General features: G+C 37.7%; 1 protein-coding gene across 1 annotated transcript in view; it reads left to right on the forward strand.

Annotated features, from left to right (window-relative positions):
* Nucleotides 1–13,699, forward strand: part of ABCD2 (ATP binding cassette subfamily D member 2) — a 90,098-nt gene that overhangs the window by 17,177 nt on the left and 59,222 nt on the right. Inside the window, exon 6 of the mRNA XM_013963869.2 lies at nt 7,245–7,390. Coding sequence (XP_013819323.1) covers nt 7,245–7,390 — 146 coding nt within the window. The remainder of the gene's footprint in view (nt 1–7,244; nt 7,391–13,699) is intronic.

A 13,699-nucleotide genomic window follows, 5' to 3' on the forward strand; every position in this document is an offset into this window, starting at 1 on the left:
AATCCCGTGAACAAGAGGAGTCTGCTGGGCTACAGTCCACACGGTTGCAAAGAGTCGGACACGACCTAAGCAACTGAGTCACAGAGCAGTGATGAGTGCTAATGATACAGCATAGTGTTAAATAGATTTAAAATAAAGCATTTGAAGAGTCCTACATTGCATATTTAACTATTTATCAATACTTTAGTAATTTATATTTTATGACTTTTGCATAGAGGTTTTCATCAGGTTAGGTTTCATAATATCAATTCTGGTTGCTCCTTTATTAAATAGAGGAAGAGTCTTGAATTCTGCCACCTACGAACTACATTATTGTGGACATATCACACTCTTTCTGTGAAAAAATACAGAACTCAGTATATTTTTATATAAAATGAAGTTTTAAATAATCTAGTGAAAGTGTCATGAATTTGGAGGTAGTGCAAAGGTATATATTAGTAGAGTATACTTTTATGATAATTGTTTATTTCTAAGTCAGGCAGTTTTATTTAAAGTCTCAGGTTGCTAAAGGATAATAGAAAATTCTGTTCCCTCTACATGGATTAATAAATAAACAGGTTTCTAGAGGAAAATGTGCTCTTTCTTATGTTTGCCTTTTGGAATTGAAAAACCATTTGGAGAAGAAAATTTTGGTAAATGTAGGAATTCTTTTGCCTAATACTCACTGTTTACTAAGCATCAGAAAACATGCTAAAAATAATATGAATGTAGAAAAGTCTTCTATTAGACTCAAAATGTGTTAAATTTCTGAGAATTCCCAGTAGAGAATGATTCTATTAAATATTTTGCTTACATACCTTTCATCATGGCTGCTGCTGCTAAGTCATTTCAGTCGTGTCCGACTCTGTGCGACCCCATAGACGGCAGCCCACCAGACTCTCCAGTCCCTGGGATTCTCCAGGCAAGAACACTGGAGTGGTTTCCCATTTCCTTTTCCGATGCATGAAAGTGAAAAGTGGAAGTGAAGTTGCTCAGTTGTGTCTGACTTCATGACCCCATGGACTACAGCCCACCAGGCTCCTCCATCCATGGGATTTTCCAGGAAAGAGTGCTGGAGTGGGGTGCCATTGCCTTCTCTGTTTGTCATGGCACATACCGTTAAAAATCATTTAAAAAGTATATATGCTTCTACAAAGTTAAACTTTCTTAATCCTCTTTCTATTGAAAGAACAGTGCAAATTACAAAAATAATTGTTTCTGGGTTCTTTCCAGGATATTTTGTAAACTTTATTCTATCAAAATAGTGTTTCAGTTTGACTACAATTCAATTCAGTTCAGTCGTGTCCGACTCTTTGTGACCCCATGAATCGCAGTGTGCCAGGCCTCCTTGTCCATCACCAACTCCCGGAGTTTATCCAAACTCATGTCCATCGAGTCTGTGATGCCATCCAGCCATCTCATCCTCTGTCGTCTCCTTCTCCTCCTGCCCCCAATCCCTCCCAGCATCAGGGTATTTTTCAGTGAGTCAACTCTTTGCATAAAGTGGCCAAAGTATTGGAGTTTCAGCTTCACCATTAGTCCTTCCAATGAACACCCAGGACTGATCTCCTTTAGGATGGACTGGTTGGATCTCCTTGCAGTCCAAGGGACTCTCAAGAGTCTTCTCCAACACCACAGTTCAAAATCATTAATTCTTCTGCACTCAGCTTTCTTCACAATCCAACTCTCACATCCATACATGACCACTGGTAAAACCATAGCCTTGACTAGACAGACCTTTGTTGGCAAAGTAATGTCTCTGCTTTTGAACATGCTATCTAGGTTGGTCATAACTTTCCTTCCAAGGCTACAATAAGGAGAAAAAATATCTGCAGTCAGATTTTATAGACTCAAGCTTGCTCCCGTCTTATGTCCTGTGTTGCTGCTGCTGCTGCTGCTAAGTCGCTTCAGTTGTGTCCGACTCTGTGCGACCCCATAGATGGGAGCTCACCAGGCTCCCCTGTCCCTGGGATTCTCCAGGCAAGAACAGTGGAGTGGGTTGCCATTTCCTTCAATGCATGAAAGTGAAAAGTGAAAGTGAAAGTGAGGTTGTGTCCGACTCTTTGCAACTCCATGGACTGCAGCCTACCAGGCTCCTCCATCCATGGGATTTTCCAGGCAAGAGTACTGGAGTGGGTTGCCATTGGCTTAGCTATTTTTATTGCCTGGAATGCTCTTCTGCCAGATCTGACTGGTTGCTTGTTGTCACGGGCTAAACCAAAATGTTACCTCCTCAAAGAGGACTTCTGTGAAGCACCTAATCAAAAGAAGCCCCACCCAACCCCACCAGCTTCACAATGCCACTATGTTTCCCTAATACATCATCCTTTTTTGCTATCACAATAGCATTTATAACTAGTTAACTTTTTGTTGTGTTTATTGTAATCTTTGCCATTGAAATGCAAGCTACACAAGAATAGAGACTTTGTCTTGGGCAGCACTATATCCTCTGTGCCTGGAAGAGTGTCAAGCACATGTCAATAGCTGCTAGGGAAATGTCTAATTACTTAGAATATGAATTTGAACCATTTTTGCTTTACATGTATTTATTACATACATTCTTAGTTATTTTATCTAACCTTCCTATCAACCCTTTTTCCTTCCCATCCTCCCTTTCTCTCCCCACTACCTTCTTTCAACAAAAAGATTTTAGCTTATGTTATACACAGCAAATAGTTAATGGATATATATGGAACTTGTTCCTTATACTGACATTATACCAGTAATATGATGCTCTTTTATCTTTGAGTATTAAACATGATATATTCTATATCAGGGACACTTAGATATTTGTATCTATACTGTATGAAGCTATATCTACAGACATACTGTAAATTGCTGCCTCTTATATATTCATGCTATATTCATTTTTAATCTATTTTTTAAAAAACATGTATTTTATTGAAGTATAGTTGACTTTTAATGTTTCAGGTGCACACCAAAGTGATTCAGTTATACATATACACATATTATTTTTGAAATTATTTTCTATAATTGGTTATTACAAGATATTAACTATAGTTCCCTCTGAAAAGAAAGTGAACATTGCTCAGTCTCATCTGACTCTTTGTGACCCCATGCACTATACAGTCCATGGAATTCTCCAGGCCAGAATACTGGAGTGGGTAGTCTTTCCCTTCTCCAGGAGATCTTCCAACCCAGGGATCGAACCCAGGTCTCCTGCATTACAGGCAGATTCTTTACCAGCTGAGCCCCAAGGGAAGCCTAAGAATACTAGAGTGGGTAGCCTATCCCCTCTCCAGCAGATCTTCCCAACCCAGGAATCCAACCCGGGTTTCCTGCATTGTAGTTGGATTCTTTACCAGCTGAGCTATGAGGGTAGCCCATACGATATAGCATAGTTCCCTTTGCTATATGGTAAACCTTTGTTGCTTATTGTATATCTATTTTTTAAATTGGAAATCTAGCATTCTATCCATACTAAGTCAAAGAAGTGGAATCAAAATGTTATAAATTTTTTAGTTAGGCAAAAATTTGTAAGTTTTAAAAAATATATATATTATACATATTATATATATATATATATACACACACACACAAAAGCTTTTCTACTATGCTTAACAAAGGCTTGAGAAAAAACATCAAGAAAAAAGTAGACATGGAAAAGTGATAAACATAAACTAAATGAAATAGGAGCACTGAATATGAAATCAAAAAAATGAAACAAACTAGATAAAAGTAAAATATCATCATATAATCCATTTGGTTTTAAACATGACTGCTCATTAGAAACATATCTGGAGATCTGGATTTAAAAAGTAGTGTAATACCTGGGCATTTGTAATTTTCAAAAGATTTTAAGATACTTCTGATATGCATCTGGATTTTAAAAAGTGATTGCAGGTTTTTCTATTAAATCCTAACTTTGGTGATATAGAATTCCATTATTTTTCTGTTGACCAATCATGATACAATGGTATTAAGTGTGTAATGGTTACATAGTCACAATAATAAAAGATAATGATCAGTTTTCATGATAAATATCCACACAAAAAGTAAAAGATAAATACAGTTGCAAGTCATAATGGGAACATGAATAACTTAACAATATAAAAAAAATTTTGTTCAAATGGGAGGGGTCAAGCAGAGTGAGTGATAATTGGAAGTGCATACATGTACATGTTTTCATCTGCCCAACCAGTCTATGTCTTTTGGTTGCTGCTTTTAATCCATTTACAAAAGAAATTATTGATATGTATGATCCTATTACCATTTTCTTAATTTTTTTTTTTCTGTAGGTCTTTTCCTTCTTTTATTTCCTGCCTAGAGAAGTTCCTTTAGCATTCATTTTAAAGCTGGTTTCATAGTGCTGAATTCTCTTAAACTTGCTTGTTGGGAAAGCTTTTGATTTCTCCATCAAATCTGAATGAGAGTCTTGCTGGGTAGAGTATTCTGGTCTGTAGGCTCTTCCCTTTCATCACTTTAAATATATCATGCCATTCCCTTCTGGCTTGTTGGGTTTTCATTGAGAAATCAGCTGATAACGTGATGGGAGTTTCCTTGTATGTTATTTGTCGTTTTTCTCTGCTGATTTGAATATTTTTTCTTTGTCTTTAATACATTTTTGACAGCTTGATTACTGCATGTCTCGGTGTGTTCCTCCTTGGATTTATTCTATGTGTGCTTCCTGGACTTGGTTGACTATTTCTTCTCCAATATTAAGGAAATTTTCAGCTATTATCTCTTCAAATATTTTCTCAGGTCTTGTCTCTCTCTCTCTTCTTCTGGGACCCCTATAATGCGAATCTTGGTCTGTTTAATGTTGTCCCAGAGTCTCTTAGGCTGCCTTCATTTCTTTTCATTCTTTTATCTATATTCTGTTCTGCGGCAGTGATTTCTACAATTCTGTCCTCCAGGTTGTTTATCTGTTTTTCTGCCTATTATTCTGCTATTAATTCCTTCTAGTATATTATTCATCTCTGTTTGTTTATCCTTTAGTTTTTGTAGGTCTTTGGTAAATATTTCTTGCATCTTTGCCATTGTTTTCCTGAGATCTTGGATCATCTTCTCTATCATTATTCTGAATTCTTTTTCTGAAAGTTTGCCTATCCCAACTTAATTTAGTTGGTTTTCTGGGGCTTTTATCTTGTCCCTTCATCTGGGACATAACTTTCTGCTTTTTCATCTTGTGTAACTTTCTGTGAGGTGGTTTTTGATTAGCTGCTGTGGGATTGCTGCTTCTTGCTTCTTCTGTCTGCCCTCTGATGGATGAGGCTAAGAGGCTTATGTAAGCTTCCTGATGGGAGGGATTGGCAGTGGGAAAAACTGGGTCTTGCTCTGGTGGACAGGGCCTTGCTCAGTAAAGCTTTAATCTAATTATCTGCTGATAGGAGGGGTTGGTCCCCCTCCCTGATAGTTGTTTGGCTCTAAGTGATCTAGTCCTGAGGTCTATGGTCTCTCTGATAGGGTTAAACGCCAAGAGGGCTTACACCAAGGGAGACCTTCCTTGCCTGCTGCCGCCAGTGCCCTCCTCCTTGTAGTGAGTCACTGCTGACCCAGGCCTCCACAGGAGGCCCTGCAACTCTAGCAAGTAGTTTTGGTTCAGTCTCCTGTGGGGTCACTACTCCTTTTCTCTGGGTATTGGTGTGCGCAAGACTTTGTTTATGTCCTCCATTATTGGAGTCTTTATTTCCCTCAGTCATGTAGAAGTCCTATAATCAAATTCTACTGGCTTTCAAGGCCAGATTCCCTGGGGATTCCCAGTCTCTTTGTCAGATTCCCCAGGCTAGGAAGCCTGATGTAGTATTCAGAACCTTCTTAACAGTTGGAGAGCTTCCTTGGTATTATTGTTCTCAAGTTTCTGGGTCACCCACCTGGCAGGTGTGGGATTTGATTTTATCACAACTGAGACCCCCCTCCTACTGTCTTGCTGTGGCTTCTTCTTTGTCTTTAGATGTGGGGTATCTTTTTTTGGTGAGTTCCAGCATCCTCCTCTCGATGGTTGTTCAACAGCTAGTTGCAATTTTGGTGCTCTCATAGAAGGAAATGAGCACATGCCTTTCTACTCTGCCATTTTGAACCAGAAGCCTATAGTCATTTTTTAATCACTGATTATAAAGTATCATTTATTCTAAAAAGTAAATCAAATTTTTGAATGATGTTTCTTTTTCTTGATCTTCACAATACCTTTTAAAGACCAGATTGATAACTTCTTGATTCTATTGGGTGGAATGGGAGCTCATGAAATTTAGCTGTTTAAATTTAGCTGATAAATAAGATGAACGATTCTAAGAAAAGTGCCCAATCAACATGGATATGTTGTTTTTTTATGTGTGTATATGTATATATATATATATATTTGTTTTAATTCATCCATAGGCATTAGACTATATTATAGTCCTCATGCTTATTTCTGTCTTAATTTGGTAAACCTATTTTCTCTCTGTGTGAATAAAGAAAAATTAGGTTCATTTTATATCTCTCATTATGTTCTTTTATAATTTCTATAACATTTCAGACTGCTGAATTAAATAACCCAGCTAGCTCTTAGAAAAACTAGTTTGTAGCTAGTTAACTTCAACTTACAAATACAGCAAAGTTATATTTTAATTAAAATAAGTTTCATCAAATATTAATATTAAATAAATTTAATCTATTCTAATTTAAATTAAATTTTTACAGTTTCTTATTCCCACATAATAATGTTCCTTCATATCTGTGTAGTGTGTGATGATAAAACCACAATGAAAATTTTGGGAAGTGAGTGCTCATTTCAAGGAGATCCATTATTTTTGGAACTGGACTTTTTTTGGGGGGGTATTGACATAAAGAGTTTCAGTTTGTTTTTTTTTTTAATTTATTTATTTTAATTGGATGATAATTACTTTACAATATTGTACTGGTTCTGCCGCAAATCAACATGAATCCACCACGGGCATACACGTGCTCCCCATCCTGAACCCCCCTACCACCTCCCTCCCTGTACCATCCCTCCAGGTCATCCCAGTGCACCAGCCCCAAGGATCCTGGACTGGAAATTCGTTTCTTATATGAATTTATACATGTTTCCATGCCATTCCCCCAAATCATCCCACCCTCTCCCTTTCCCACAGAGTCCAAAAAGACTGTTTTATGATGCTTTTAGCTTCAGAGCCAAATTTGATATTCTCAATCCTGATATATTTATCTTTGATGTCTTTTCCTAGGTTATCATGTGTTTAAAAGTTTTTAAAAGTCACTTTTAAATGCTGACAGATGAAATAATTTTTAAATATTGTAATTCTTAATTTTATTTCTTATTGTAGGTAGAAGAAGGAATGCATCTTTTGATAACTGGTCCCAATGGTTGTGGGAAAAGTTCTCTCTTCAGAATTTTAAGTGGGCTCTGGCCTGTGTATGAAGGAGTCCTATATAAACCACCTCCACAACATATGTTCTATATTCCACAAAGGTGGGTAAAGTTTTTATATCACAAGGAAAATTTTTGTTTTGCTTTTGAATTATCTTGATTCCTTAAGCTCTTCTGCAAGTAATCTTTCAGGCATTTTTTTGAGAGAAGCTATTAAGGAAATAAATATTATCCTAAAAACTTTTGTTACTGCCTTGACTATAATAGTTTCCAGGAAAATACCAATTCTTTTCATTTTCAATTCTCATTGTAATGAACACTCAAAAGACTATAGACGTTAGCCTCAAGAAATAGTAGGCTAGTCCAAAGAATAATTATATTGCTTTAGATATAATCTCTATTATCTCTTCTCACAAAAATGAATAGTACTTGAATAGTATGCTAGTCTTTTCATAAAGCTGCATATATTTATATGTTCTGAAATTGTTCACTTATGTTTTCAGAGCCTCTGTATAGTAATCTTTATCACAGGTCTATGTAATTAATTAATGAATTCATTTCACTTCAGTTCAGTTCAGTCACTCAGTCGTGTCCAACTCTTTGCAACCCCATGAATCGCAGCATGCCAGGCCTCCCTGTCCATCACCATGAATTAGAACTACCTTAATTAAAAATATTTTACTTTAAAAGTGAATGTAAAAGTAAGCATAGAAATATTTAAGAGTAAAATTGTTTCATCTGAAATTTTTAGCTATTTTCCGTCATAACAATGTACAGCTGTCTAAACAGAAACTTATACCTGAAAATTTAGAATATTCATTGTGGATGAGACAGTTAAATTTAAAGAAGAAACAGATCTCATGTTCATCTAACCCAGTAATTTTTCCCACCTTAGGTTAGGTTGACATCATAAAAGTACTTCTACTGTGCTAGAGGTCTATTCTGTGGGGCCTAATCAAGCACCTATGCTGGAATTATAGTACAGGAGCAAATATAAAAGTTCCATTAAATGTGTGCTATTATATCTCTTTTGTTCCTTTTCCTTTGTTAGAAAGTGTTTGCACCATCCTGTCCACTGGACTAATTTTTAGATCTTATATTACAGCTATGCAGATGAGTTTTTGTGGGACTTTTTCCCTAAAGTAAAACCTATCATAGTAGTATTAAGCTATCTGAAGTGTAGAATGATGAACTGTATTAGCAATAAGAAAATATTGGTTGTGAGCAGTGCTGTGAATACTTGTGTTTAACACAAAATAGATGACATCTGTGATACCAGAATTATTGAATCTTTCTGTCTGTGCTTTAGATTTCTTTTGGGAAAACTTCTGGATCTGAAAACTAAATAGTAGTGCCAAAATTTAAGTTTCAGGTATTAATACATTAAGTAGACTGATTTTGACTTTCTATTTACATTATAAAGCATAAAACTGTGAGGAAAATATTCTGTTATAGCATAGAATAAACTCCTTTAATGCAAATAGAATTATATACATAAATTTTATATATTTCATTTATAATATAAAAACAGTTTTTGAATATAGCTATAACCTGAGCAATAAAAGACATTTCCAAGACTTAAAAAGTGCCTAATTAGCAAAGTCATTCTTCAGAAATGAAGGAAAAAGACTTTTCCAGACAAACAAAAGAGGAGAGAATTCATCTCCATTAGATCTGCCTTACAGGAAATGGTAAAAAGAGTTTTTCAACTTGAAATGAAATGATGCTAATTAGTAGCATGAAAACACATAAAAATATACAGTATTCAGTTCAGTTCAGTTCAGTCGCTCAGTTGTGTCTGACTCTTTGCGACCCTATGAACTGCAGCATGCCAGGTCTCCCTGTCCATCACCAACTCCCGGAGTTCAGTTCAGTCGCTCAGTTGTGTCTGACTCTTTGCGACCCTATGAACTGCAGCACGCCGGGTCTCCCTGTCCATCACCAACTCCCGGAGTTCACTTAAACTCACGTCCATTGCGTCGGTGATACCATCCAGCCATCTCATCCTCTGTCGTCCCCTTCTCCTCCTGCCCCCAATCCTTCCCAGCATCAGAGTCTTATCCAATGAGTCAACTCTTCGCATGAGGTGGCCAAAGTCCTGGAGTTTCAGCTTTAGCATCTTTCCTTCCAAAGAACTCCCAGGACTGATCTTCTTTAGAATGGACTGGTTGGATCTCCTTGTAGTCCAAGGGACTCTCAAGAGTCTTCTCCAATACCACAGTTCAAAAGCATCAATTCTTCTGCACTCAGCTTTCTTCACAGTCCAACTCTCACATCCATACATGACTACTGGAAAAGCCATAGTCTTGACTAGACGGACCTTTGTTGGCAAAATAATGTCTCTGCTTTTGAATATGCTATCTAGGTTGGTCATAACTTTCCTTCCAAGGAGTAAGTGTCTTTTAATACAATATTAGTAAGTGTAAATATATACTTAAATTCATAATACTCTAATACTGTATTATGATGGTGTGTTAACTATCTCTTAGTATGAATGTTAAAGGATAAGAGTATTAAAATTACTATAGCTAGTATAATTTATTAATGAGCACACAATATAAGAAGAGGCAAATTGTGATGTTATAAACATAAAAGGGGGAGAGTAAAAGGGTAGAGGTTTTATATACAATTGAAGTAGTTAATATAAAACTTGTAAGGTGTTTTGTATATGCCTCATAGGAACCACCAGGGTTTCCCCAATGGCTCAACAGGTAAAGAATCATTCTGCAGTGTAGGAGACACAGGGGACTGAGTTCAGTCCGTGGGTTGGAAAGATCCTCTGCAGGAAGAAATGGCAACCCACTCCAATATTCGTGCAATAGATAAAGATAAGGGAATTAGAGCATACCACTATAGAAATCACCAATTCACAAGGAAAGGCTACATGAGAGGAAGAAAGGAACAAGGGACAAAGCAACCAGAAAGCAATAACATGGCATTAGTAAGTCCTTATCTGTCAATGATTAGTTTAATTGTAAATATACTGACTTATACTGACATAAATGGCTAGAAGATATACTTTACACTGATTGCAAGACAACCACTTCAGCTTTAAAGACACACATAGACTGAAAATGAAGGGATGGAAACAAAGTATTCCATTTAAATGGAAACCAATGAAGAACAAGGGTGGCTACACTTATACTAGAAAAACTAGATTTTAAGCCAAAAATGCTAAAAAGTGACAAAGAAGGTCAGTATATAATGACAGTGGGATCAATTCATCAAGAAGATAAAACAGTTGTAATATGTATGGACTCTATATCAGAACACCTTAATATATTAAACGAATGCCAACAGATCTGAAAGGAGATAGACAACAATACACTAATAGTTGCGAACATCAGTACCCCACTTTTGATGGTGGGTAAGTTAGCGTATTCAAAAGCAGAGACATTACTTTGCCGACTAAGGTCCGTCTAATCAAGGCTATGGTTCTTCCTGTGGTCATGTATGGATGTGAGAGTTGGACTGAGAAGAAAGCTGGGCGCCGAAGAATTGATGCTTTTGAACTGTGGTGTTGGAGAAGACTCTTGAGAGTCCCTTGGACTGCAAGGAGATCCAACCAGTCCATTCTGAAGGAGATCAGCCCTGGGATTTCTTTGGAAGGAATGATGCTAAAGCTGACACTCCAGGACTTTGGCCACCTCATGCTAAGAGTTGACTCATTGGAAAAGACTCTGATGCTGGGAGGGATTGGGGGCAGGAGAAGAAGGGGATGACCAAGGATGAGATGGTTAGATGGCATCACTGACTTGATGGACGTGAGTCTGAGTGAACTCTGGGAGTTGGTGATGGATAGGGAGTCCTGGCATACTGCGATTCATGGGGTCGCAAAGAGTCGGACACAACTGAGCGCCTGAACTGAACTGAACTGAACTGAAGTCATCCAGACAGAAAATCAACAGGGAAATATTGGACTTGAAGCATATTTTAGACCAAATGAACTTAGCAGGCAAATATAGACATTCTATTCAACAGCAGTAGAATACACTTCTCAATCATGTACAAAACATTCTCTAGCATATTTTATGATATGATACAAAATAAATCTTAGCCAATTTAAGAAGATTGAAGTCATACCACATATTTTCCCCATCATAATGCTATGAAACAAAACCTATAAGAAGAGGAAGGCTGAAATTTTTACAAGTATGTGGAAATTAAAACACTCCTGAGCAACCAGTGAGTCAAAGAAGGAATCAAAAAATAGAAATTAAGAAATATATTGGAAAAAAATGAAAATGGAAACAATATATGAAAATCTATGGAATGTGACAATAGCAGTTCTAAGAAGGATGCTTATAGAAATAAATGTCTAAATTAAGAAAAAAAGAGATCTCAAGTAAACCTAACATTTCAAGGATCTAGAAAAAGGGTAACAAAGTCCAAAGTTTGGAAGAGGAAGGAAATAACAAAAAGGGAAGAAATAAATGAAATAGAGACCAGAAAACAAAAGGAAAAGATCAACTAAAAAATCAATAAATAAATGAAATAGAGACCCGAAAACCAATAGAAAAGGTCAATAGAAACTAAGACATGATTATTTGTAAAAATAATATTAGTGAATCTTTAGCTGAACAAACAAAGAGGCAAAAATAATAAATAAAATCAGAAAGAAAAAATGAGAATATTACCACAGAAATACATAGGATCATTAGACTACTGCAATAATATGAACAATAATATGCCACACACTAGAAACCTAGAAATGAAGTGAAAGTGAAAGTGAAGTCGCTCAGTTGTGTCCGACTCTTTGCGACCCGTGGACTGAAGCCCACTAAACTCCTCTGTCCATGAGATTCTCCAGGCAAGAATATTGGAGTGGTTTGCCATTTCCTTCTCCAGGGGATCTTCCCAACCCAGGGATCGAACCCAGGTCTCCCACATTGCAGGCAGACGCTTTAATCTATGCACCACCAGGGAAGCCCTTAAATACAAGAATAGTCTCTCAGAAAACCTCCTATAGAGACACAGAACTTCAGATCCAAGTACTAACATCAAAGATTTCAAGGGAGGAAAGGAAGCCATGTTGAAAGAAGAAGGGGGAGGAGGCAGGAGAGGGGGGACAAAAGGGGTGGTGTTACAGACGACGTCTCCAGCCACCTACAGATACCGAGGTGTTATGGGACTTTTCCCTGGGCCTCCAGAGAAGGGAGGACTGGAACTCGGCCCTACCAGAAATCAGACCAGACCAGAACCAGAATTCGATTTCTCTGCCAAGAGGAGGTGATCAGTCTCCAATCCTCAGCTCAGGCTGAGGGCCCTTCAACCAGATTCCTGCGTCCAGGACCAGGGGACTAGAAAAACAGGGAAGGATAGGAAGGGTTAAGGAGAGGAAAGAGAGGGGGAAGGGTAGAGAGGTCAATAAAGTCTCTTGTTCCTTACTGGTCGGGGCACTCTGGCCAGTTGTCCGCGTCAGGAGGAGACCAGGGACAAAAGGGTCACAGTTGCAGCTGCTGGGTCTAGTCCACTGGCAGGCAAGCTGGCCCCTGAGTACCCTGAGTGATCAGGATGTCAGTCTCAGCAAAGAAGAGTCCCGCCAGAGTTGCCAGAGTCCTAGAAGAAATAGTTAAATGCTTACAAACATAAAATTTACCTAAACTGAATCATGAAGAAGTAAAAAAAATATCAGTAACAAGTACGGAAATTGAATCAGTAATCTAAAATCTCCCCAAAACAAAAACCAGTTGGTTTCTAATGGTGGTTGTTTTTCAGTTGTTAAGTCATGGCTGACTCTTTGCAACCCCATGGACCGTAGCATGCCAGGCCTCCCTGCCCTTCACTATCTTCCAGAGTTTGCTCAATCTCATGAGCAAACTCTCATGTCCATTCAGTCAATGGTTGCCATCCAACCATCTCATCCTCTGTTGCCCCCTTCTCCTCTTGCCCTCAATCATTCCCAGTGTGAGGGTCTCTTCCAGTGAGTCAGCTCTTGGCATCAGGTGGCCAAAGTATTGGAGCTTCAGCTTCAGCATCATTTCTTCCAGTAAATATTCAGGGTTGATTTCCTTTAGGATTGACTGGTTTGATCTCCTTGCAGTCCAAGGGACTCTCAAGAGTCTTCTCCAGCACCATAAATAGGAAACCTCAATACTTCTGCACTCATCATTCTTTATGTTCCAACTCTCACACTGGTACACGACTACTGGAAAAACCATGGTTTTGACTGTATGGATCTTTGTCAGCAAAGTGATGCCTCTGCTTTTTAATATGCTATCTAGGTTTGTCGTAACTTTTCTTCCAAGGAGCAAGCATCTTTTACTTTCATGGCTGCAGTCACCATCAACAGTGATTTTGGAGCCCAAGAAAATGAAATCTGCCACTGTTCCCATTTTTTCTCCATTTATTTGCCATGAAGTATGGGAATAGATGCCGTATTCTTAGTTTTTTGAATGTTGAGTTTTAAGT

The sequence above is a fragment of the Capra hircus genome, chromosome 5 (assembly GCF_001704415.2).
Source record: "Capra hircus breed San Clemente chromosome 5, ASM170441v1, whole genome shotgun sequence".
Lineage (NCBI taxonomy): Eukaryota > Metazoa > Chordata > Mammalia > Artiodactyla > Bovidae > Capra > Capra hircus.